Source organism: Mus caroli, unplaced genomic scaffold (assembly GCF_978045245.1).
Source record: "Mus caroli unplaced genomic scaffold, Mus_caroli_1 scaffold_4, whole genome shotgun sequence".
NCBI classification, from domain to species: domain Eukaryota; kingdom Metazoa; phylum Chordata; class Mammalia; order Rodentia; family Muridae; genus Mus; species Mus caroli.
Window position 1 is genome coordinate 20,725,853 of NW_028227259.1, and position 27,475 is coordinate 20,753,327.

The 27,475-nt window shown below is 39.0% G+C and overlaps 1 protein-coding gene across 1 annotated transcript in view; it reads right to left on the minus strand.

Moving 5' to 3' along the window:
- The window catches only part of LOC147004983 (origin recognition complex subunit 5), a 58,927-nt gene that overhangs the window by 26,917 nt on the left and 4,535 nt on the right, over positions 1–27,475 (minus strand). The window contains exons 4-11 of the mRNA XM_085836505.1: positions 22,085–22,159; positions 14,903–15,014; positions 10,525–10,655; positions 8,417–8,465; positions 8,245–8,335; positions 6,449–6,501; positions 5,089–5,201; positions 3,973–4,020 (exon numbers count right to left, since the gene is read on the minus strand). Coding sequence (XP_085692631.1) covers positions 3,973–4,020; positions 5,089–5,201; positions 6,449–6,501; positions 8,245–8,335; positions 8,417–8,465; positions 10,525–10,655; positions 14,903–15,014; positions 22,085–22,159 — 672 coding nt within the window. The remainder of the gene's footprint in view (positions 1–3,972; positions 4,021–5,088; positions 5,202–6,448; positions 6,502–8,244; positions 8,336–8,416; positions 8,466–10,524; positions 10,656–14,902; positions 15,015–22,084; positions 22,160–27,475) is intronic.

The window sequence follows — 27,475 nt, forward strand, 5'->3', positions numbered from 1 at the left end:
TGAGATGATGGTTTTGTTGAAGCAGACACATGAGAGGATGTTTTGCTGAGAAAAGATGTGTTTTTCTGGAAGCAGCCTGGAAAAAGGGCATGTGAAGTTTTGCTAGAGCAGACACTTGAGAGAACAGGTAATGTTTGGAAAAAGGATAAATGTAACCCAACAGACAGTGGACAACACTGTGTAGTATTGGCTTGCCTGGCCACTCTTTGCCGGTCTTTGCTGAATACGTTGTGTGGTATTGATTTGCCTGGCCTTCTTTGCTGATCATCTTTTGTTATGACTTCATAGAGAAAAACACACCAAAGTTGTTCTGGTGGTGTCTGGAGACGTCTTGCCACTTCCAAGGACTCGGGCAGATTGGCAGAGCCTTATTGTTTCTCTGGATAGAATTACTGTTGCTGGTTTGTGAATGGTATTTGCAAGTAGACTGAACTACAGCTGCTAATTAACGTGAACTGATCTGCTGATATCCTGACAGTAAAGAATGGATTCATCCCAAAGAAGTATTTCTAAACAGGTCTACATCTTCCTTTGCCTTATTAACTTTGCCTTTTCACTACCGCTGGTGGGTGGTGGGCTAGAAGGGAGGTTTTGTTTTTGTTTTTGTTTTGTTTTTTCGAGACAGGGTTTCTCTGTGTAGCCCTGGCTGTCCTGGAACTCACTCTGTAGACCAGGCTGGCCTTGAACTCTGAAACCCGCCTGCCTCTGCCTCTCAAGTGCTGGGATTAAGGGTGTGGCCACCACTGCCCAGCTAGAAGGGAGGTTAAAACATTTAAATACACTTATTAAAGTAGGTTTTGGGCTGGAGAGATGGCTCAGAGGTTAAGAGCACTGACTGGTCTTCCAGAGGTCCTGAGTTCAGTTCCCAGCAACCACATGGTGGCTCACAATCATCTATAATGGAATCCAATGCCCTCTTCTGGTGTGTCTGAAGACAGCTACAGTGTACTTACATAAATAAATTAAATCTTAAAAAAAAAAAAAAAAGAATTTAAAGTAGGTTTTGAAAAATATAAGCCTACACGGCCCTAATCTATTCTTAATCTTTTCCATTTTTATGACTACATCACTACCATATTTACTTCTTAAGGAAGCCATTACTACTATAGATATGCTGCAATCGACAATCCTGCACCTCTCTCCTTGTGTACACACATACACATGTACTTCTGCAGGGACACTGCCCGGAGTTTGTCAACAGCATTATTTGTTTGTCTTCCCTTCTTGAGCACATAGGAAGACTTGTGTCTCCATTTTTTGCGGATGGATGGAGGCCATTTAGGTGAGTTCTGGCTACTGGGATATGAGCAGAAGTGATGTAAGTACTTCCAAGACTAGACTTCAACCTACTGGTCCTCTCCCTCTTCCGTGCTCCCTTTGCTGTCAGTTCAGGCCAGTGTGTTTCACCTGGCATCACTGTTGGATGGCAGAAGCCATGCAACTCTTATTTGGTTGCACTGTGAGCAACATATAAGTTCTGATCTGGTTAGCCATTCAGAGTCTGGGATTCTTTTCCTGCAGTACAACCTAGCCTTAGGCTTGACCAATACACACATTTTGTTTGTATGTAATTTGATGACATACTGTCAACTACAGAGTAGGCAGACTTTGTTTTATAGACTGATTTATGTGTCATTTGAAAGCTAGAATTATCAGTCTTCGTTCTGTCAATCCAAGACTACAATGTTGTACTGCGGTTGTAATGTACATTGCCTGTTAGTATTTGAGTTTCTGTTTGTATCACTTCCTCTTTGTCATTCTGTAATGGGTTTGTAAAACTGCTCACACATTCTAATGTCCTACTGTATGTGTTCAAGAGAGCAGGAAACATTATTAAAGGCTTTGGTGTTGACCCTAGAATTGGATCCTGGTTCAAACTATAAAAAGGTGGGGAAATTATTGAATTTTTTCAAAACTGAAGAAAAGAAAAAGCTGAAAAAAATTACTCTTGGAATAAAGTATACAGAGGCAAAAGTAAATAAAGAACACGAAAGAATGGCTTTGAAAAGAACAAAATGTCTAATGAATCTATCCACGCAGTACCTCAAGAAGACAAATCAGATAAAGGGGAGAAGCGGCAACATATGAAATGTCAATGTTCAGAGGCAAAACTAATTCAAGATAATGAAAGGCCCAACCCCAGATAACTACAGCACAACTGTAACAGTAACAACAGACATCATGAAGAGCAGTGAGACCATACACACCTCAGAAAGGGAGAGGCGGAGGCCTTTCTATACCAGCAACAATGAAAGGCAAGACAATGAAATAAAATTTTGCTTCTTAAAGTCCTGACAACCCACCACTGGTTCAGAAGAGTGGGGAAGAGCTTATCCGCAGTGAGCTTCAGTCCTAGCTCCCCACTCCAGCCCGGAGTCAGCCCCGCAGCTCAGGGAAACAGAGCAGCTGCAGCTATCTACCTTTTAAATCTATTCACTGGTTTTAACCTGACTCAGTAAACCCGTTAGAAGTACTCAGTGATAATCCCAGCACCCGGGAGGCAGAGGCAGGCGGATTTCTGAGTTCGAGGTCTGGTTCGAGCCTGGTCTACAGAGTGAGTTTACTAACTGAACTTTTCTAGATTCTTCAGACAAAATTAACTTGGTTTTGAATTGTGGTTTAAACTCCCGTTGATCTGCTTATGAATATTCATCTACTCTGAGAAATCTCATACATGTCCCCACGTGTGATTCCTTTCTTTATACTCAAGTTTTGTTTTGTTTTGTTTGAGACAGAATCCCACTATGCAGGCCTGGCTGGCCTGAATACTCTGTGTAGATCAGATTGGCCTTGAACTCACAGGGATCTGTCTGCCTCTTTGCCTCCTGAGTGAAAGTCCTGGGATTAAGTACATTAAAAAGTTATAAAAATCATTTGCTTAAAATAATCATAAATAAATTCATTTAAAAGCACCCTTTGTCGAGATCTTACCATTTATTAAAGACAAACTAATTTGTATACTAATGAGATATACATTTACATAAAAAATTAAATCTTTGCAAGATGTAGAGTGGTTTCAATGTTTTGCTAAGTTGATCAGTATTTTGGTTTTATACTCATTGTGGTGAGACCATCATTTTACAAACACACATCAGACAAAATGGCAGAAGCATTTGGAAGGGATTTTCTGGAATGCTTGAATTTCTGTCTTAAGCCCAATCTAAATTTCATTTTACTCAAACAAGCAGGTCAAACAATAATTTTTAAAAGTCAAGTATTCTAAACGGAAATAATCCAAAGATAAACTAAATTGATACTTACATGCTGAGAAACAATGGTAGAAAAATACTGAAGATGTTATTTCCTGTAATTAAGCTATTATATTCTTTAGAAGCAGGAAACTTTCAATGTGTAGTAAAACACTGCAATTTGTAACCAACAATTGTCTCAAATCTGAACATATGTGCTTCACACTGCATGATGTCATGCCGAGTTCTGCGATGCAACATGGGTCAACCTCCAGATCATTGCAGGGTTGATTGTAAATGAATGTTTGGTGTTGAATGTTTAGGAATCTTCTACTACAGACATAGGGAGTCACGACCCATAGTATAAGGTTTTGTACTCTTCACTTCCAAACTTCACATAGCTGAAATCAAATCTCTTACCTGCTTAGGTGTTTATGGTTCGTCATTTTTATTTCACCAATGGATTTGGGGAGAAGGGGATTGTAAAGTGGAAAGGAAGAAAGTAACTGAGTTTAATCCACCGTGTTCATCTAAACAATCCAGACAGAACTTTTCCATCAAGAAAGTTATTAAAAGTTCTGTCAACTCAGTTTTATCTCTAGCATCCACTTCTTTCAATTTGCTTTCAAACAGTGTATTTAATAAAATATCATTACATGGTAACATTATCAACAGAAAAAGTTCTTATATGCACATAAAATTACACATTCATCCATTTCCTTAATGATCTTAAATGCAAAAATTTTTCTAAATTCAAAAGCTAAGAGAATTTAAATATAAATACCTTCTCATGTTTCTTCAGAAAGTTAGTTTTCTTGATTTTCCCATGATGCTGTAATTAAGAAAAATTATTTTTTAGACAAAGAAGCTTAAACTAGAATAAACAATTTGTTGAAAATATGGTATATATTTTCTCTCTCTCTCTCTCTCTCTCTCTCTCTCTCTCTCTTTCAGAAGTCAGGAGTTAGTTACCCTTGCCCACAAAAGACTAGAAACAAATGACCTAAAAAACAAACCCCAAAACCCCAAATCAAAAAAAAAACAAAAAAAAACAAATAAAAACTTAATACTTTAAGTTTTATGTCCATACAAATGCTTCCAGTGCAGAGATGAAAGCAGAGTCAGGCTCAGTGTTTCATGATGGCTGGAGTTCAGATGCCCAGAACTTACATAAACATACATGCTGATGGGTTTGGCAACCTGCCTGTAATTCCAGCCTTGGAAAGAGGAGACAGGGATGCCCAGAACAAGTTGGCTAGAAAAATTCACTAGTCTGTGAGTTTGGGGTTTGATGGACCCAGGATGACTTCAACGTCCACATGTGTGTACATAGATATGCATATTCAATTTGTCCACACACATATGCACACAATAAAGAATATATGCACACATACATAAAAATAGAAGGAAAAAAAAAAGAATGTTTTGAGGGAGTGAAATGTTTAAGACTAACAACTTGGACCCTATTTGCTCTCTTCTGTAAACTACCTACTTTCTCCCAAAGTTCAGACTGTGATTGTAGAGCTATTAACAGGTCCAGACTGTGTATTTAGCATCCTAGTCTAATCTCTGCCCCTTAGACATCTATAGACACAGAGGAACTTCAGTCCTCTGTGAATACCACTCAAACAGCACCACACTCCATAGATATTCAAGTTCCTTATGAAAAAATAAGTATGCCAGTTATATAATACACTCTGTTCTTTGAATCATCGTTAGGTTAGCCAATACAATTTAAATGCTCTAAAAATAATTAAAATTGTATATTATTTATAGAATAATGACCAGAAAATTGTTTTTCATGTTCAGTATATATACAACAGTTTTGAAGCTTGTATGTCTGAACCTGCAAGAACAACTGTACTTCTAGGACTTTCAAAAACACAGATGTTACTATTACCTTAAGGAAGAACCTCTTATCAGTTCTCGCTGGGTTATAAGAGGCAAGGTATGCAGCAATAAGAATAAACTTGGAGTAATATGGAAGTTCCATGTGGGTGTACGCCGAGAGACCTATATAACAGAACACCAGAAGAGCATTCGTCAGGTGCCATTAGGTGTTTTATACCTTTTCCAGGTTCCCCTTTGCCTACCACAGCTGTGCTCAGCTACTGCTGTGGATACTGGTACTATCGTGCTGAACCTTATCAATGGCATGCTTTGCATGCTGTATTTGACTGTCTCTTCCCAATTTGGAGTCTAAACGCTAATATTTCTTCCTTTAAGATTATTTTCTTCATTAAACTCTCCCTGAAGACCTTATATGACCACAAAATAGGAGATTTTACCTCTATTCCAATTCTCCCCCATACATACAAACCCCATGTAATAATATGTAATATGTTAAAAGCTACTTAAGATAAAAATAATAACCCCTATTGACAGACACTATCCACTGAAGCCATATCTAGTATGCACATAATGCTAATTTCATGTGCACAAAACAGGATCTGACACTTCCTGTGTATCAGTCTGTGGGAAGTCACTTAACACCTCTGTAAGAATTTAAAGCTAGCTAGTCCTCTCATTTTAAACATGAACAAACAGCTCTGTCTGACGCACAGTAGTCGTTCAGCTACATTATAGCATTGTTCTAACTCTAGGCATTTATTTTTCTTTCCTACAATATACTACTAGCAATCACTTGTAAATCACCTCAAGTGCTTAGAAACCAAGAGAAGAAAACAAGAAATAGAAACCAAAAAGCTCAATAAAACTACATTATACCCCCGTCACTTTTTTTTGTTTTTGTTTTTTTGTTTTTCTAGACAGGGTTTCTCTTTATAGCCCTGGCTGTCCTGGAACTCTCTCTGTAGATCAAGCTGACCTCGAACTCAGAAACCCACCTGCCTCTGCCTCCCAAGTGCTGGGATTAAAGGCATGAGCCACCACTGCCCGGCACATCATACCCTTCTTAAAAGAAAACAAAAGCATTTGAAAACATAACCACTGAAGAACCTGAGTTATTATAAAGTTGGACTATATATCATAAAACTCATGAAATATTCCATGTGCTAAGTTAAAGCTGTATCATATAATTGGATTATTTAGGTGACAACACCAAAAGAAATAACAGATTTTTCATATAATAGAATCTAATACTTAAAAAAATAAAAAATTGGTATTTAGTTGAAGAGAAATTACTAAGAAAGTGTTGTAACTTGGCATTTGCTACTGAAGACTGTCTAACAGTCCGTCCATGAGCAGTCTGGCAGCAGTCTGAGCAGGGGCCTGGAATCCCCACAGGGTCTCTTTGATACCTTTCAGTTGTCCTGGGTCTGTGTTATCTTTCTGTAACTTTTCCCACTGGGAACTAAAACAAAACAGAAGAGCACAAACAGAATGAAGGACACAAGCAATCAATATACAGTAATAAAGAGCCCCACAGAACCTACCACTTCCATTAGAAAATAGAAAAGTAATACACACACATGACTATGTTTGTACATGTACAAAGTCATTTGATATGTAGTAACAGTCTGACAAAATACTCAAATGTTAATGTTTTAATAATCCTTTTACTCTGATCATAGGTGTAAAACTATCAAAATTACAATAAATATATAGCAGCCACTCTGTAAGCTTCCAACAGCTCAAATCATCATACTGGATACAACTGTACATTAATCTATGGAACAATCAACTGAAGTGTGTATAATCAATCAGAATATTGAGACCTAAAGATTAAGTCCTCCAAGAATACACAAAACAGAATTAATATATATGAATCTGTATTTTTCAAAAGTTTACTGCTGAGTGCTGAGATTCAAAGTGTGTGCCACCAAACCTGGCTCTCTTGCCATTTTTTTTTTTTAAAAAGATGGTATCATATCATGTATCATATATGACTGCTTATTAAGCAATCTATACTCATATACTGCTCTATACTGTTTGCCTTTATTTTCATTTAGATAAAATTAAATTCAATGTTTGCTATCCATCTTTTAGGTGGGCTTTGCTGCTGTCTCCGGTGTGTCCAGACTATCCCCAGCAGATCTCTCAGAGGGGCTTTATGAAGTGTCCCCTGTTTCATTCTGTTTCTATAGCTTTAATACTTGAGTGACAGGTTGAAAATACAAATATTTTGGCTTCACTTCTCTGAGTTTCTCAAAAATCCTGATCAATTCACAAGTTTTATTAACTTTCTTTTGTAAGTGACTTTTTGCTTAGAACACTAAAGATGTTTTTCTTTTCTTTTTAAGTTTCCAAGTCTTTTTTTTTTTTTAAAGATTTATTTATTTATTATATGTAAGTACACTGTAGCTGTCTTCAGACACTCCAGGAGAGGGCGCCAGATCTCGTTACAAATGGTTGTTAGCCACCATGTGGTTGCTGAGATTTGAACCCTGGACCTTTGGAAGAGCAGTCGGGTGCTCTTACCCACTGAGCCATCTCACCAGCCCCAAGTTTCCAAGTCTTAATAGTAGACTTAATATTTCTTTCAAAGATGTTGAAAGTAATTATGTTGCTTTATGTGAGAAAAAGTAGCAGATGTGACCGAGTCAGATACTGAGACTGGAACTTCTAGGGACTATTCAAGTAGTCCAGGAGGAAGAATAGGTCCTAGAGAAGAGACTAGCCTTGAGTGCTGACTGAGAGATGCAGTGAGAAACCACAATCTGATGACAACAGCTACTAGATGTGGCAAGAGGGTATGGTAACTCATTAGAATGCAGCAGACAAGTAGAGTCTCTGAACTGACCACTCTGGAGAATCTGGACTATCAACACTTCTGGTGCAGAAATGCATCTTCTTTTATTTCCCAGATGTTTGCTTTACTCTGGTGTTGGAGGTTTATAACTACTCATTGTTTCCTATCTCCATGGGTACCTTATTATATATGCTTTTTCTATCATACATGAAGAAGGAAAGGAAAACATGCATACATTGGTTTTATATGAAATTTAAGTAGTTTAGATATGAAGTTTAAGTAGTTTAGAAATTTGAAGTATTCTGGAGTTTAGATTTTGGATAAGGGAGCTTAATCACCTCTGCCTGTAGCATTTCTAGTCCTAGCACTCTGGATGAGCAATATTTAATAGGTAAACACAGTTACCTTGAGATCTCCCGGAGATACACAGTCTGCATTGCCTTCTTCAGGTGAGGTTCAATATTTCTCCACAGTTTGCGAGTATCACGTTCACCTGCTACTCCCAGGAGAGAATTTCAATAATTTAAATCTTGTATAAATGTTCTCACATGAAATATTAATAATTATAGTTAGTTACCTTCTCCTTTAACTACAGGTTCACAATATTTGGGGAAATTAAGCACTGCCTATGAATTTAAAAACAGAGAGACAAAAAGCAGGAAACAATTATAATTAGAAACCTTTTCATAAAATTTATTACAAATTATACAATTTTATTTAAATTTAATTTTAAGTAAAGTGTCATTTTATAAAACAATATCAATAATGGTAGTACACCAGCAAACATGCTATTGACTAAATCCTATCTCATACATTAGGCTCAAATAAAATAGCAAGGCATAATTTGTACTCTTAGTCATAATGATATTTAATAAAAAGATCAGGGCCAGACCATTAACTATCTTCCAGCATGTGAACACCATCATAATTTAAGCACTACCTAATTAACGATGACTTAAAGAGTTCTCGCTGGGCGCTGCACATACGAGTTCTTGGCACTATCCCAGGCATGCCAAGTCAACTGGAACATTTAATACCCAAGAATCATGTTTTAACAATGTCTCTAGAAATTCTATGCATTAACAAGTATGAGATGGATTAACTAATCATGACTACTTACTAATTTTCCTTGGTACCATCCTACTGAAATGTAATTTTAGCGAATTGATAAAATGTGTATGTTTACATACAGAGATAGAACTTGTTAACATTAATTTGATCGTAAGTATTTATGATGAAATGATTTAGTAGTAGAGCCTGGAGAAGAGACAGACATAATGTTATTGCTGTGCAAATTCAAATTCAGGGGACATTATTAAGTACTAAAATTAACTTCAGAGAGAAAAGAATAATAGAGAGCTATTTGCCTCAGCCAACTTTTTGCCTTAATTTTAGATTTTCAGACCTAGGCAGAGAACATAATTACTAAGGCATCACGTCAACAAAGCCATTAGCCCAGACAAAACGTACTGCTCTCCAGCATCATGCCCATTTCTCCTACATTTCTTTCTCCAATATCAGCAAATCTATCCTACTTTGTATTAGAATTTTTGTCTTAGTTAATTTTCTGTTAATGGGACAAAGCACCATAATCAAAGCAACTTATAGAAGAAAGTATTTAACTTGGGGCTCATATCTGCAGAGGGTTAGTTCATGATCACCATGGTGGGGAGCATGGCAGCAGGCTTGGTGGGCATGGCACTGAAGCAGCAGCTGAGAGGAGGAGACAGAGTGAGCTAACTCAAAATGATGTGGACTTTTTAGAACCTCAAAGCCCACCCCTAGTGACACACCTCTTCCAATAAGACCACACCTCCTAAGCCTTTCCCAGATAGTTCCACCAATTGCAGACTAAATATTCAAACATGTGAGCCTATGGAGGCCATTCTCACTCACACCACCACAGATTTACTACAGTGAAGTAGAAACTCAAACTCACTAGGACCTGAAGCAGTGTTGCTAGTTTCTAAGAAAAACAAACTCATAAGGCTGCGCCTTTAGAGCACTTTGGTAGAAACATTAAGTGGTGGTTATGGCATAGTTGGCAAATCTCAACTAGCTGGAAGCAAATTTGACCTTTTGTTAGTTTATTCCAAAAAGGTTTTTACCTACAGTCAGGATGTTAGGCCTGAGACAGCTGGGGTGGGCATGGGGGTGAAGGAATGGACATGCAATGGGCTTTAGCCTAAGGCGGGTTGTAATTACGTTCTGGACCTGCAACATTCCTTACTCTCCATAGAAACTTCCATTAGCCAATTAGTACCTACTGACACAGGGTCCTTCTAGGAATTTTCAACCACAGAGATGAAGTATTAAATATTAACTGAAGTTTGTGTTTGTTGAGACAGGGCCTTTCGATGCTAGACTGACTGCCAGCAGGCCTTGGCATCACCTGTCTCCACCCTCAGTGAGTCACCTCCCTCAGTGCCTTCACTGAAGCTTTCTAAAGGGAACCAGTCATCCTTGCCTCCTTCCTTTCACAACTCTAAGACACATTCATAATAACGGAAAGGTATAACTAACAATGAGTATACAATTTTCTTATCAGATCTCAGCAGGTGCTAACACACAAACAGCAATTCATTAGCCTCAAAGTGCCTTCTCCAAATTTCTGACACATATTCTCAGCTAGAAGCTTGTCTCAAAATTTTCTAACAGATATGCACACACAAAATGTTCACCCACCAGGTGTCTGAGTTCTTTCAGATCTCGACAGACAGTGTAGAAAACTCCAAGGAGAATGTTAATGTAGGCAGCGTAAAAATCCGCTGAATACTCTGGAGGATGATCATGGGACAGGATCTTTTGAAGGTTTCCTGTTCACAGGACACAAAACCAACTTAAATGATCAACACAGAACCACAATCATTATGCTCCAGAATCTTATAAATGTTTTTAAAAAACAAATATTTAGGTCCAACAATAGTTAAGAAAAATAAAGTGGTTATCAGTTAGAAAAGAGTAATTATGTGATAGAATAATTTGTATTTCGTTTTCTTCCTAGCACAAAACTTCATAAATGATGGGTTAAGCATCTCCCACTAAGTCCCTCCTAAACATACTGGGGCTTACACTAATGAGGTGACCTGACTGGGCCTCTACTAGCTTACAAGTGACAGCAGTTGCTAGGGTCCCTACTTCCTAGCCTTTAGGTTGAAGGCCAAGTTCATCCCCCCAGGCAAAGACTTAGTTATAACTGGACCTATTTAGATGGGGCTCCATGCACACCCCTACGTGATGAAGTGCAAGCAGTACAGACTGCCAGTGTACCCATGCGCTGGGTGGACAGACACCCCACCATGGCCACAAGGTCAGCTTCTAGGCTTGGCACCTCCTTGAACCTCAATTTTGCATTTCTCATACAACTGTTCATGTCTGGCTTTTTCTCAGTCTTTCACAATCTGATGGTAGTCAGTACAGTAGTAAGAAAGGAAACGCTTTGAGTTCTGTGAGCCCTACAGGCAAACCAAGAGACCTGAGGGGAGAATCACAGGAACCCTAGTGGACAGTCAGCTTTTAGAAGGCAGGTCTGTAATGGAGCTGGCATCTGCAGGAGAAGCAGCTCTGTGAGGCAGAGTCTTTAACCTGTGAGTTCTACACCAAGTCCTGGAAGATGGTTCCAATAGAACTGACATGTGATTGTCAAACTGGGCCAAACAACTCAAGAACAGATTGCTGGATGAATTAAAAACAAAACAAAACAAAACCTACAGTATTTGTTATCAAAAAGTGTTCTCAGTAGAAATAATCCAGATATTGCCACTGGCCCATTTCAGCCATGAGGAACACTCCAAGAATCAAACTTCTCAGTGAATTGCTATTAAAACAAGCAGTTGCTTGAGTACAGACTACATACACAATAAGCAAGGTCTAAAGCACCCAAGGCATGTCTGATCTAATAGCCTGGGATTACTCAAAGTTATGAAAAAAAAATCATGCCTAACAAATGCTGAACTACTACATAGCACACAAAGAGAAAAACATTTTGATTGGCCTGAGTGTTCTATAATTTTGCTTTTAAGGCATGACCTATCACAGAAAAAGCCACCCTAACATAGACAGAACTTTTCTGTAATGAATAATTAACTGTAAATGAATATACTCAAACATCAAACAAAAAGCAATAAAAGGCTGTGGTACCAGAAAAAGCTAAAATTAGTCCTGGAATAATAAAACAGGTGAGTTCTACCAACCCAGTTTGCGTTCCTTCCTTCCTCTCCTCTCTCCTTCCCCCTCCCTCCCTTCCTTCCCCACCGTAGGGTCTCTTTGTGTAGCGTTGGCTGTCTTAAAACTCTCTATATAGACCGGAGTGGCCTTGAATTCAGAGATTATCTGTGTCTGCCTCCACAGTGTTGGGATCAGAACTGTGCACCACTATATCTGGCTCAATCGGGTGAGCCTGAAGGAGCTCAGTAGTTTGTCTGAGCTGAGGAGAGTACTGATGGTGTCAAGTTAAGACAGCTGGACTTGTAGGCAGTGTATTCAAGGACATAGAGCCATCCTAAAGCGATGGAAAAAGGGAGGGGTATAGAAACCTGCCAAATGGTCTTGAGTTCATATACATTTATATATGAACAGAGTAAAACATCATACGGCCAAATGAGAACAATTTCTGTGAATCAGAAGGAAGTGGAAACAAACAATTATTGAGAACTAAAGGTTAGACAACACCCAGCTCACATGGGTTTATTAATTCTTCATGCTACTTTTAGTCAGAATGCACAAACCATGATGAATCTGAGGCACTCAGTGAGATTCCAAAGGTGCTAGGTCTTAGAAAATTAGCCCTGGAATAAAAACTATTCTAGATCCTTTCTCCCAAAACATATGAAATATAGCCTAAAAATGTTCAAATTACCATGTCTATAATTCAGTTTTTAAAAAAGGTAGTTAGATGGAGCTTAATACTCGGGGAGGGGGAGGGGGAATTAGCAGAAATCAAACCAAAATGGAAAAGTAACAGGTTAGATTATTATTATAAATATGTTTACATGTTCAACGGTACAGAGAAAAGGGCTCTAGGATGAAAAATTCCAAAGGAGGGCAAGATTAACTTCAGGGAAAAACAAAACAAAACAAAACAAAACAAAAACAAACAAAAGATGAATTTAAAGACTGAAAAAAACTACGCCAAAAAAGTCAAGTCAAGAGGACTTTTAGTTTAAATAAACTGCAGTGGGACAGTGGGACAGTGGGACAGTGGGACAGGCTCACATGGCCTACAACAACTAATACAGCCCCGGGGAAAATGGAAGCTGTGAATGAGGTCAAGCGTACGGAGCAATAATGACTAAGTCCGCTTAAATCAGTGGTTCTCAACCTGTGGGTTGTGACCCCTGTGCAGGTTGAACAATCCTTTCATGGGTAGCCTAAGCCCATCAGAAAGCATAGGACACCTTACAATTCATAACAGTGACAAAATTACAGTTATGAAGAAGCAATGAATTTTATGGTGAGGGTCACCACAACATGAGGTGTATTAAAGGCTTATAGATAGCATTAGGAAGGCTGAGAACCACTGATTTAGATGAAACTACATTTATGTATCTAGACTAACAAAAACACACTAGACAGAATATATGATGAAAGCTATTTTCTTTCTCATATTTATATTTCATTAAAACCAAAAGATTATTACAGGCTCCTAGTAAGCAGAACTAAGGGGCATATAATAATGAAAGAAAACAGAGAATATGGGTGGAACATATAGCGAGTGAGGTAGGAAATTATGTCATTGAAAATTTCAAATTGTTACCGAGCAGGCAGGCCTTACCTTATGCTGATAGTAACTAAACCAAATCTAATCTTATTTCTACACTGCAATACTACAAAGATTGCTAGATTTAATTTTGTCCTGAAATTTCAACCATGTTTTACATCTTAAAAACAAAAACAAAAAAACCCTACAACTCTACAATATTGTATCCTTTGATCTAAACCTCTTTCCTATTCTTTTCCCATTTTTCCTTTTTGTGTGTGTGTGTGATTTTTATGGATGAGAAGCTATTAAAAATAAGGTCTTTATCTATTTTGAGTTCCTCTAAATAAAAAACAGTTAATTAGCTAAACCAGGAGGTGTTACTTGGCTTCTGTTCTTGTGAAAACAGGCAAAAATGTGTTGTTCTCAGCAATGAATGCTTACAGCTCATTAGAAGAGCAGGACAGTGTTAACAAGGCCGAGGTCATGGGATGCATGTTTCCTCGCAGCCTGCTACACCACCTTATGCTTCACAGTTATAGTCTTTAAATTGGAGGGATCTTCTCTGTATAGTGATAGCTCAAAATTCAATAATCAACAAGGCTATTAAACAATATAGAAGTACTGTGAAGTACCATGTTCTTCCAAAGAGAAAAATTATTAAACCATAAAATTTAAGATTAAATATACCCCCCTTAAATAGACAAGAGAACTAGTATTTGTTAGAGTAATAGTTACAGCAATGACAAATAAATGTATAGAATCAAGAAACAGTCACCATGGGACTTAATTCACGTATATGATAAAGATTTCTCCCCAATTCTCCTCAATGTATGTTACCAGTCTAGTGTGATTCTTATTTGTGTGGATATTATCACAGTGTGTGTGTGTGTGCATCTATGTATGTATGTTTACATCTTAAAAAAAAAAAAAACAAAAACAAAAAACCCCCAGACTCTACAATATTGTATCCTTTGATCTAAACCTCTTTCCTATTCTTCTCCCATTTTTATTTTGTGTGTGTGTGTGTGTTTTTATGGATGAGAAGCTATTAAAAATAAGGTCTTTATCTATTTTGAGTTCCTCTAAATAAAAAACAGTTAATTATGTATGTATGTATATATATATATGTATGTGTATGTGTGTATATATATATATGTATATGCTGTTAAAGGTATTAATAAAGATATAAGAGCTGCTCATTTAGTAATTATGAGAATATTTCCCTTCACAGGTTTAAATGCAGAAATAGAAGCATTTTATTTGAGACTGGCAACAACAGTTGATGAATCTAAACATTTTGTAGCTTAACATTTTGAATAAAAATCTTAACAAGGATTATTTGCTCAAACAATTGAAACTTACCTATGCTATAGTCAGGGAAATATAAGACAAATGGCTCAAAGCATCCAGTATTTGGACGAAATTTTTCCCAAATAATCTCACTGAGAAAGATAACAGTCACATTTCTGTCAGTCTATAAATAAACAGGAAGAAAAGTAACTTAGTATTTAACAATCCCAGGGCAGTAATTCCCTTTGGATTTATCTTCAACTAAATTCAGCAAAGCTTAATATATGTAACAAATTATTTGCATATTAATAAACCGTATTTAGAAAACCTAATCAGAGAGCTCGACCATTTGTAAATTTTCATACATAATTGCTTAGAATTTCCATTAAACTGTAGGTTAATCAATATTTTAGTTATTCATGAACACTAGAGCAGTCATACAGAACTTATCTTGTAGATATTAAGAAACACATCTGTTGGAAAAATTAAGACAAAATCTTTCTATGAGAATTTTTAACAATCATCGGCTCTCAATCAATTGACAACAGAAAAAGAAAATTTAGCATTTTCCATTATTAAAACAGCTACAGCAACTCAGAGAAAAGGAAACATGGAGTTGGATCAAAGTAGATCTGCCATATTGTATAACTTCATATTATATTTTTATTAGATAGTTTCTTTATTTACATTTCAAATATCCCCTTTTCTGGTTTCCCCCTCCAAAAACCCCCATCCCTTCCCTCTCCCCCTGCTTACCAACCCACCCACTCCCGCTTCCTGGCCCTGACAGTCCCGTACACTGGGGCATAGAGCCTTCACAGAACCAGGGCCCTCTCTTCCCATTGATGTCTAACTTGTCCATCCTCTGCTACACATGCAGCTGGAGCCATGAGTCCCACCATGTGTACTCTTTGGTTGGTGGTTTAGTCCCTGGGAGCTCTGGGGGTACTGGCTAGTTCATATTGTTGTTCCTCCTATGGGGCTGCAAACCCCTTCAACTCCTTGGGTCCTTTCTCTAGCTCCTTCATTCTTTGTGTAGAGAAAGGCCATTGACTTGAGTTAATTTTATATCCAGCTACTTCACTGAAGCTGTTTATCAGGTTTAGGAATTCTCTGATGGAATTTTTAGGGTCACTTATATATACTATCGTATCATCTGCAAAAAGTGATATTTTAACTTCATCTTTCCCAAATTGTATCCCCTTGATCTCCTTTTGTTGTCGAATTGCTCTGGCTAGGACTTCAAGTACAATGTTGAATAGGTATGGAGAGAGTGGACAGCCTTGTCTAGTCCCTGATTTTAGTGGGATTGCTTCAAGCTTCTCACCATTTACTTTGATGTTGGCTACTGGTTTGCTGTAGATTGCTTTTATCATAGTTAGGTATGGGCCTTGAATTCCTGATCTTTCCAAGACTTTTATTATGAATGGGTGTTGGATCTTGTTGAATGCTTTTTCCGCATCTAACGAGATGATCATGTGGTTTTTGTCTTTGAGTTTGTTTATATAATGGATTACATTGATGGATTTCAGTATATTAAACCGTCCCTGCATCCCTGGAATAAAATCTACTTGGTCAGGATGGATGATTGCTTTAATGTGTTCTTGGATTCGGTTAGCGAAAATTTTATTGAGTATTTTTGCATCTATATTCATAAGGGAAATTGGTCTGAAGTTCTCTATCTTTGTTGGATCTTTCTGTGGTTTAGGTATCAGAGTAATTGTGGCTTCATAGAATGAGTTGGGTAGAGTACTTTCTACTTCTATTTTGTGGAATAGTTTGTGCAGAACTGGAATTAGATCTTCTTTGAAGGTCTGGTAGAACTCTGCACTGAACGCATCTGGTCCTGGGCTTTTTTTGGCTGGGAGACTATTAATGACTGCTTCTATTTCTTTAGGGGATATGGGACTGTTTAGATCGTTAACTTGATCCTGATTTAACTTTGGTACCTGGTATCTGTCTAGAAATTGGTCCATTTCGTCCAGGTTTTCAAGTTTTGTTGAGTATAGCCTTTTTTAGAAGGATATGATGGTGTTTTGGATTTCTTCAGGATCTGTTGTTATGTCTCCCTTTTCATTTCTGATTTTGTTAATTAGGATGTTGTCCCTGTGCCCTCTAGTGAGTCTAGCTAAGGGTTTATCTATCTTGTTGATTTTCTCAAAGAACCAACTCCGAGTTTGGTTAATTCTTTGAATAGTTCTTCTTGTTTCCACTTGGTTGATTTCACCCCTGAGTTTCATTATTTCCTGCCATCTACTCCTCTTGGGTGAATTTTCTTCCTTTTTTTCTAGAGCTTTTAGATGTGTTGTCAAGCTGCTAGTGTGTGCTCTCTCCAGTTCTTTTTGGAGGCACTCAGAGCTATGAGTTTCCCTCTTAGAAATGCTTTCATTGTGTCCCATAAGTTTGGGTATGTTGTGGTTTCATTTTCATTAAACTCTAAAAAGTCTTTAATTTCTTTCTTTATTCCTTCCTTGACCAAGGTATCATTGAGAAGAGTGTTAGAAATTAGGGAAACAGCACCCTTCTCAATAGTCACAAATAATATAAAATATCTTGGTGTGACTCTAACTAAGGAAGTGAAAGATCTGTATGATAAAAACTTCAAGTCTCTAAAGAAAGAAATTAAAGAAGATCTCAGAAGATGGAAAGATCTCCCATGCTCATGGATTGGCAGGATCAACATTGTAAAAATGACTATCTTGCCAAAAGCAATCTACAGATTCAATGCAATCCCCATCAAAATTCCAACTCAATTCTTCAACGAATTAGAAAGAGCAATCTGCAAATTCATCTGGAATAACAAAAAACCTAGGATAGCAAAAACTCTTCTCAAGGATAAAAGAACCTCTGGTGGAATCACCATGCCTGACCTAAAGCTTTACTACAGAGCAATTGTGATAAAAACTGCATGGTACTGGTATACTGACAGAAAACTAGACCAATGGAATAGAATTGAAGACCCAGAAATGAACCCACACACCTATGGTCACTTGATCTTCGACAAGGGATCTAAAACCATCCAGTGGAAGAAAGACAGCATTTTCAACATATGGTGCAGGCACAACTGGTTGTTATCATGTAGAAGAATGCGAATTGATCCATTCCTATCTCCTTGTACTAAGGTCAAATCTAAGTGGATCAAGGAACTTCACATAAAACCAGAGACACTGAAACTTATAGAGGAGAAAGTGGGGAAAAGCCTTGAAGATATGGGCACAGGGGAAAAATTCCTTAATAGAACAGCAATGGCTTGCGCTGTAAGATCGAGAATTGACAAATGGGACCTCATGAAACTGCAAAGGTTCTGCAAGGCAAAAGACACTGTCAATAAGACAAAAAGGCCACCAACAGATTGGGAAAGGATCTTTACCTATCCTAAATCAGATAGGGGACTAATATCCAATATATATAAAGAACTCAAGAAGGTGGACTCCAGAAAGTCAAATAACCCCATTAAAAAATGGAGCTGAGAACTGAACAAAGAATTCTCACCTGATGAATACCGAATGGCAGAGAAGCACCTGAAAAAATGTTCAACATCCTTAATCATCAGGGAAATGCAAATCAAAACATCCCTGAGATTCCACCTCACACCAGTCAGAATGGCTAAGATCAAAAATTCAGGTGACAGCAGATGCTGGCGAGGATGTGGAGAAAGAGGAACACTCCTCCACTGTTGGTGTGATTGCAAGCTTGTACAACCACCCTGGAAATCAGTCTGGCGGTTCCTTAGAAAATTGGACATAGTACTACAGGAGGATCCAGCAATACCTCTCCTGTGCATATATTCAGAAGATGTCCCAACCTGTAAGAAGGACACATGCTCCACCATGTTCATAGCAGCCTTATTTATAATAGCCAGAAGCTGGAAAGAACCCAGATGCCCCTCAACAGAGGAATGGATACAGAAAATGTGGTACATTTACACAATGGAGTACTACTCAGCTATTAAAAAGAATGAATTTATAAAATTCCTAGGCAAATGGATGGACCTGGAGGGCATCATCCTGAGTGAGGTAACACAATCACAAAGGAACTCACACAATATGTACTCACTGATAAGTGGATATTAGCCCAGAATCTTAGAATACCCAAGATATAAGATATAATTTGCAAAACACAGGAAACTCAAGAAGAACAAAGACCAAAGACCAAAGTGTGGAAACTTTGCCCCTCTTTAGAATTGGGAACAAAACACCCATGGAAGGAATTACAGAGACAAAGTTTGGAGCTGTGACGAAAGGATGGACCATCTAGAGACTGCCATATACAGGGATCCACCCCACAATCAGCTTCCAAATGCTGACACCATTGCAAACACTAGCAAGATTTTGCTGAAAGGACCCAGATATAGCTGTCTCTTGTGAGACTATGCCAGGGCCTAGCAAACACAGAAGTGGATGCTCACAGTCAGCTATTGGATGGATCAAAAGGCTCCCAATGGAGGAGCTAGAGAAAGTACCCGGAGCTAAAGGGATCTGCAACCCTATAGGTGGTACAACATTATTAACTAACCAGTACCCCAGAGCTCTTGACTCTAGCTGCATATGTATCAAAAGATGGCCTAGTCGGCCATCACTGGAAAGAGAGGCCCATTGGACACACAAACTTTATATGCCCCAATATAGGGGAATGCCAGGGCCAAAATAATGGGATTGGGTGGGTAGGGAAGGGGGGGGAGGGTATGGGGGACTTTTGGGATAGCATTGGAAATGTAATTGAGGAAAATACATAATAAAAAATATTAAAAATTAAAAAAAAGTATGCTCTATCCACATTCTTGATGATAGAGCTCATGGAAAACCAACAGATTTATTTGTACTTATTTAGTGTGCTCACATATATAGCACCCCTTTGCCTATCACACATGGCTGTGGAGATCAGAGGACAACTTGCTGGAGTTGGGTCTCCATGAGCATGTTGGTTTCAGGTACAGAACTTGGGTCACCAGGCTTGGGGGCAAGAACTCCTAACACTGAGCCTTCTTGCTAGGTAAAAGGCATTTTATAAAATTAGTTAAATACATAGAGAAGTTGACAAGAACAAAGATCAGTGATTTTAAACTGGTAATATTTCCAACTGTTCATCTTAAAAATCTTCCAGTATACAATGGGTTTTATTACAATTTAAATTTCCTTTGAGTTAGATACTTAATGTAAAAAACAGGAAGTGTTTACTAAGTTAACCTTAATTTTTTTTCCAAATAGTTTTTATAGTTAAAACTAAGACACAATGAGACGATGCCGGGGCCTAGCAAACACAGGAATGGATGTTCACAGTCAGCTATTGGATGTATCACAGGGCTCCCAATGGAGAAGCTAGAGAAAGTACCCAAGGAGCTAAAGGGATCTGCAACCCTATTGTTGGGACAACATGATGTACTAACCAGAACCCCGGAGCTCTTGTCTCTAGCTGCATATGTATCGAAAGATGGTCTAGTCGGCCATCACTGGAAAGAGAGGCCCATTGGACTTGCAAACTTTATATGCCCCAATATAGGGGAATGCCAGGGCCAAAAGAATGGGAATGGGTGGGTAGGGAAGTGGGGGGCGCTATGGGGGACTTATGGGATAGCATTGGAAATGTAATTGAGGAAAATATGTAATAAAAAAAAAAATCAGTAAAAAAAAAAAAAAAAAAAAAAAAAAAAAAAAAAAACTAAGACACAAGTAAAAGGCCTAATATTGCCAAGGTCACCTGAACACCATTACTAGTTATAAGGAGAAAACGACGGGTAAGACTATGACAAGAATGAGAGACAATGAGAGCAGCCATTTAAAACCCCACACAGCCACAAAAACAAACTAACAAAATGAAAGGAGGACCAAGCACAGGCAGGTACCTCATTAGAGTACTGACCTCACACCTACCTCCTGGAGTGCTCCCCACCCTACCCTCCTCCCCAACTCTCTACTATATAGGTGAACCTTCTTCCTCCCCAATTCTTTACCATAGGTGAACCTGGAGAGAACACAACTGTGAACCACGAGAAAACCACTGTCTCTTGGGAGACAATGATTTCAGTGGCACCTGGGAGTCCCTTAAACTTTCAGCATTGCAATCATTTGAATCAGAATTACCTCTAATGGGCTCATGTATATGAACAACTGGCCTTCAGTTGGGAAGGTGTGGAGCCTTTAGGGGCAGGGCCTTACAGAAGGCAGTAAGGAAATATGCCACTGGTTAAGCCTTAAGGCCCCACTTCCCATTTCTTTCTTTCTCTCTCTCCTTCCTTCCTGTATAGGGATGGAACAACTTGGCTTCCCAACTGCCAGGCTGGGCTCACACTCCTGCTGCCGTGCCCTCCCACCCCATGAGGGACAGGATGTCTTGTGGAACTGTAAGGCTTAGAAACCCTTTCTCCCCAAGGTTACTGTTCTATCACAGCAACAGAACAGGAACTAGAACCAGCAGTTTCTCGTGTTTTAACACTGAATGCAACTTTCAAAGGGGGAGACTGCCCTGGTTCTTAGTACAACGCTATACTTAACACTTTAATACAAAAGCATACAGCTAGGAAGTATGTCCAAAACACTATGTCAAACCACCGATAAGATAATAAAACCAAACTAAACATATAAAGCAACCACAAAATTTAAATCACTCTTAAGTAAAAAGAGCAAACAGTACTTGTCTGCTTAGCTAGCTCTCGGCTGTTGGTGAATAAAATTTCAACAGGAAATAAGCATAACTATTATGAATCTAACATTCCTACATGAACACTGGTAAAGACTGAATTCTCTCATCACTTTTGTTCAAATTATCCAAATGTTTGTGCTTTTCCCCTATGATAACTACTCTCTAATCTGATGCACATGCTTATTAAATCTTCCTGCTCTTTCTGCATTAGATGGCAATTACAGCCGCTTTAAAACGATTCGATGATAGCACACAGTAAAGTGGAGAGTTGCATGGTGACACTGCATGGCTAGTGGACAGAAATCCAGATGATCAGAATAAGCACAGCATGACGTGGTAGATGTAAATGAAAAGATATTTAAGAATTATTGTAGAATCCAATGTCTAGCCCTCTCTCACTAATGAGTGAACACTTAAAATTCTTTAACAGATAAGAATTACTTTGTAATTGAAAATGAAAAGCTAAAATAATTTAATAAGCCCATCAAGTCATAAATTAATATTACTATGGATAACTCAACTGTGATCATGATAGAGAAACCCGAGAATATAACACACTGGATAGGGACAGACCTGGTCTATGCCAAGGTAAAGTCACTCTCACTCACTACTTACCAATTCTTGCAACCTAAGGAACCCAGGCAAAAGATTTGCTTCCATATCTCTTAGATACTCAGCTTTATCCAGAACCTTTAAAGAGAGATGGCTATATGAAAATCAGTTCATAATCTATTTTATAAAGTACAACACATTGTAAGACTTTTTAAAATTTTCCATGCTACAAAGAAAAGTTGTAACTTTTTAAAAGTAAATTTGAATTTACTTCCAAACGGCTATTGTTTGTAAAGATATTTTAAACAGATTAAGCTAAAAACCTAGATAATTAATAGCATATTGTAATCTAAATATTCAAAGAGAAAACATGTCACTGCTGTGTTTAAAAGGCTGTTCTCTAATTGTTCTACCCAACACATAGTATAAAATTCTGACTTCATTTTCCCACTTTAAAAACAACACAAAACAAAACAAAAAAAAACCCACCCAAAACCCTGCAAGTCTTTATTACCCAAGACAGAAATATATTCTAAAATTCATCGCAGAAGTTTCCCTGATAAAACTTTACAGCTACACATACAATGTAATGTTTAAACTGCTGGATAACTCAAAGATCGAGTTTTGTTCAGTGTTATAACGTTTTCCTAAAACATAGACCTACATGGTAAACACTTATGGATAACATCACAATATATAAGAGCAAAATGGTGATGAGTTTGGTCACATTAACGACTATTAAGACTGACTAATGAGGCCATGGGTCTTTTAAAAAATATAACCAGCCACAGTATCATACATTTAAAATTTTAGTGATAATACTCAAATTTCTCCAAACTTGTCCCAAAAAGTCACATTAGTTTCATGGGTGATTAAAGATTCATGATTGTATGAGTTCATATAGGACAAAAGGAAAAATACTTGATTTCCCCAATTGCCAATTTTTCTGAGTTTGTGCTGTTTTTGTATTATTACTATAGACCTAAAGGCTTAAAATTTATTTTTTCACAGTTCTTGAAGGTCGAAATCCTACAGACCCTCTCACCAAGCATCACAATGACAACTCCAGTGGTTCCTAGAGAAAGTTCATTTCCTGTCCTTCCCAGCTTCTGGTCCCCTGGTCCAGATGGCTGTGGTTCCGGAATGCTGTGGCACGTCACCTACAACACTCTAATCTTCAAGGCAAATAAACATCCTCCCACGTCCGCCTGATTTGCTGCTGTGCTCTCAGTCTGGTCTTGTCCACCTGTACAGTGCACTTCAGTTTCCTTCTGATCCTCTTACGTACTGACATTTAGGATTAGTCTGTTTTCCTCCCAGATAACTGGGTCAGTCTCCTTACCTTAAGATCCTCCACTTAATTCTATGTGTGAAGATCCTTTTCCCAAGTACAGTAGTATTTCAGGGTTCAGAAACTAGGGCCTGATATCTTCTTGGGGCTATGACTTGCCTGCCTTTAGTGCAGTAAACGACATCCTCAAGGGAACAATAAGTTGGTGTTCCATGATTTTTTAACTACTTATCTAATGTTTCTGTTCATTAACTCATTGAAGGTTTCCAAGGTAATTCTCTGAGAACTTGGTACATGTATACAATGGATTTTCACCATGGACTCCCTCACTTCTCAGACTCCTGGACTGCCAGTTACCCACACCCTGCCAAGCTTCATGCTTTGTTCTCCCTTGTTCCTTTGAAATACCCGAGTCCAGTTAGTGCTGCCTATGCTCATGACTGTGAGGGCACTCACTGGAGCATGGGCAACTGACCAGGGGTCACAGCCCTGAAGAAAACTAGCTCTAGAAAACCAGTCATCAACGGCCATTACCTCCTCAATTAGGGTCAGGGGCCTCGTGAGCTCCTCCCTCATCCATGGTGGAATGCTGACTGGGCTTAATCCTGTGCAGATGACTAAAACTGCAGTCAGTTCATGATTTCAATGGCTGCTATATTCAGAAGACACAGCTTTGTCCCTGGCTTTCCCAACCTTTGGCTCTTACAATATCTCTACCCCCAATTCCATTGTTCTCTGAGCCTTGTATGGAGGCATTATGATACAGATGTCCTTTTTAGGGACACCTTCTCTCATGAGTTCTCAGCTGTGCTAATCTATTGGTATAAAGGTAAGTACTTAGAAGGCAGTTTAATATTATGTTCATTTAGAAAGGAAACAATAATAGGTTCTCCCTCTGGGTCTATTATTATCTTCAGCCACAGGTTCTGATCAAGCTTAGAGTATAGTTTCCTCCTCAAAAATAGGCCTTAAATCTAGTTGAGAAGGCTAGGCTGACTCCATGGCAGGCTTCAAACTGGCAGCTTAAGAGACTAGGCCTAAGAACTAGGCAAGTCTAGGCAAGCACATCCAAGTCAGGTACTAGAAAAAACAACCCAGTTTCTAGCCCTACACCCTGATAATGGTTCTAAAATCCTAGAGATAAAATAAGATAAAGCTTGCCCACCCCGAAATTCCCCTAATGTACTTTAAACTGGGTCTACCAGCTCATTTGGTTGTCTCTCTCTCTCTCTTGGTAATGGGAGATCCCAACGTGCTGGACTTCTACTCTTTATATACTATTTAAGTCCAGGATATCATTCTTCAGCGAATTACAGGCCCTTATATTTGGGGGCTCATCTGGGATTCCCTAGAGACCCCCCACCCCCGACCCAAATAGTAAAGTGTTTTTCCAGCTGGTAAGTTAGGGCTCCCAGCTGTCTTTTTTCTTGTACATCTCTGTGTTTCTGTTTTGGGTTTAACCTAGAGGCTGAGAGGGACAAAGCTGACATGTATTTTGTCACCTGGCCAGGGGCAATGGAGGATGCCCCCAACCCCCTACCAGAGGCAGGAGAACTTGCTAGTTCTCATCTAGATTCTGTACTGGCTGTGGCCTCACATGCACAGGCTGTCTGAGACAGCCTTATGTTTTTTGTTTTTCTGGGAATGCCTTCTGTGTTTGTCTGTGTGTATTGTGATTTGTGTCCTCTTGTACAAATTTTCCTTAGATTCCTAAGATGGGATAAGCACAAAGCACCCCACTGGGCCTGGGCCTGACCATTTTCAGGACTTTCCCTGAGTCACAGAAGATTTGGGTCTGGTTGTTCAGCCCACACACATTAACCATCTTTTGCATGAATAAATGGCCCACCTATGGCCTGAGGACGGAACTTTCTATCTCCCCATCATTTACAGGGTAAATGTTTAGTTTATGAGGCTTGGGGCCAACTGAACCAAGTGCCATATATCACCATGTGACAATACCTGGTTAAAAAGCCCCATTTGAATGAGACCTTTTTTTGTTGCAGGCCTCGCCACTCCCAACTCTTCTTCCTCTAAAAGAGGGTTAGCCTCAGGCTCTTGCCTTGCTCCCCTTTCTGCTCCCGAGAAGGATCTCTGTACCCCTCCTTATGTTCCTGCTACTCCTGCCTAGCCAGGACTCCCCACCCCCACCCCCCGTGACTCTCCTGATTCCACTTGGAGTCCACCTCACTCAGGCCTGCATTGCCAAGAGGGCCAACTCTACTACTGACTTACCCCTCTGGACTACAGGATCACCAGATGCTCAGGGGAGACAGTTTATGACATATGTGCCATTTGCGAGTAATGATCTTTACAACTAGAAGTTGCAAAACTCTCCATTTTTAGAAAGACCATCAGCTCTCACAGGTCTTCTAGATTCAATCGTGCTGACTCATATACTCCCATCCTCACCCTGGCTCTCCCTTCTCATCTCAGCAGCCCTGCAAATTCTATTTGCTAAAGTTAGTTATACAGTCAGGGGCCAATCCTCCTTATTGTCTATCAGTTACATCTTTGAATCATCCTTCTCTAAGACAACTTCTGTATATTTAGACATTTCAACGTCTACAGAGATGGTCCTCATTTGGTTGTTACATTATGAAACTATTTTTATAGTACTAAAATGCTACTTGTCTTTTCCGATCATTTTTAACATTTTCACTGTTCGTATAAAGCAACAGTGAGTTAAACAAGAGTCACCTTAGAATACATCACAGAAATGGTAGTGATTATTAGCAGTCCCTGCATTCTTTACTAGCATTTGCTAAACATTTACAAACTGACTTGGGGCTGGACTTACAAACTGACATGGCTCTCCACATGGCCATGGCCGGCTTCTCTCTTTCTCCCTTCTCTCCTTCTTCCTGCCTTTCTACAATAAAGCTCTAAAACCATAAAAAAAAGAAACAAACAAACAAATTAGTTGGGGAGGAAAGGATTTATTCGGCTTACACTTACACACTGCTGTTCATCACCAAAGAAGTCAGGGCTTGAACTCAAGCAGGTCAGGAAGCAGGAGCTGATGCAGAGGCCATGGAGGAATGTTTCTTACTGGCTTGCTTCCCCTGACTTGCTCAGCTTGCTGACTTATAGAACCCAAGACTACCAGCCCAGGGATGGCACCACCCCTAATGGGCCCTCCCACCTTGATCACTAATTGAGAAAAGGCCTTACAGCTGGATCTCATGGAGGCATTTCCTCAACAGAGATTTCTTTCTCTGTGATAACCTCAGCTTGAGTCAAGGTGACACACAAAACCAGCCAGTACAGTCCTGATTGCTAAGTCAAACTAAGAACACTGAATATTCTATAAAACAAAGAAACCTCTGAAACAGAGAGAGAAAAAGCAGAGCTCACCTTAGAGTATTTTCTTATCACCTGGCTTGTAGCTTTGTCTCACATATTTCAGACAATTTCTGAAGATGCCAGCAATGAATAAAAACCAGTGGGTGCACACCCAAAGAACCCCATCAAGAAAGTGCTCTCTTGGGCTAAAAGAGCAGGAAAGGGAAGGCCTGGCAAAGCTTCTAAGGCACTGCACACTCTTTTTGGCCTTGAGGGATGTGGGGAATCCCTGTACAGTGGGCAATTTTTTATTGAGTGCAGAAGGTTTTGGAACTGAGAGCTAGTAAAGGTAGGGCCAGTGTCAGTTTGATCTGTTGAGGAGTGTGGATGATGGCTTGTTATCTATTTGAAGGTTACTTTTGGGTGGGAGGCTTTTGAGATCGTACACACCCATCAGGCTTCTATGGGAGCAGTTATCTCTTACTGTTGGAAGGCTGCACCCTCTTAAGTTTAAAGGCTTTAGTGGTTTACCATTTTTACCATGTAGGGAGGTACAATGTTTTCTCCCGTGGAAACCTTTGTGACACTGGGGACAGACTGTCTTAGGGGCATTAGGATCTTTTATGGGAAGGGAGTTTTGTGGGCATTCATTCCTTCAGTGTCCTGTCTCTCCACATTTAAAGCAGACGCCTTCTGTTTTTATTGCTGTACTAAAGCCTGAGCCACAAATGTAATCTGGTGTGTAGACTTACCATATCGCTAACTTCTCATTCTTCATGTGTGTTCCTTCTTATCTCCCATTCCCTGAATACTGGAATGTTCACATAAACCCATGCAGTGCCACAGGACTCAGGTCCAAGACTCATCTGTATCATAGC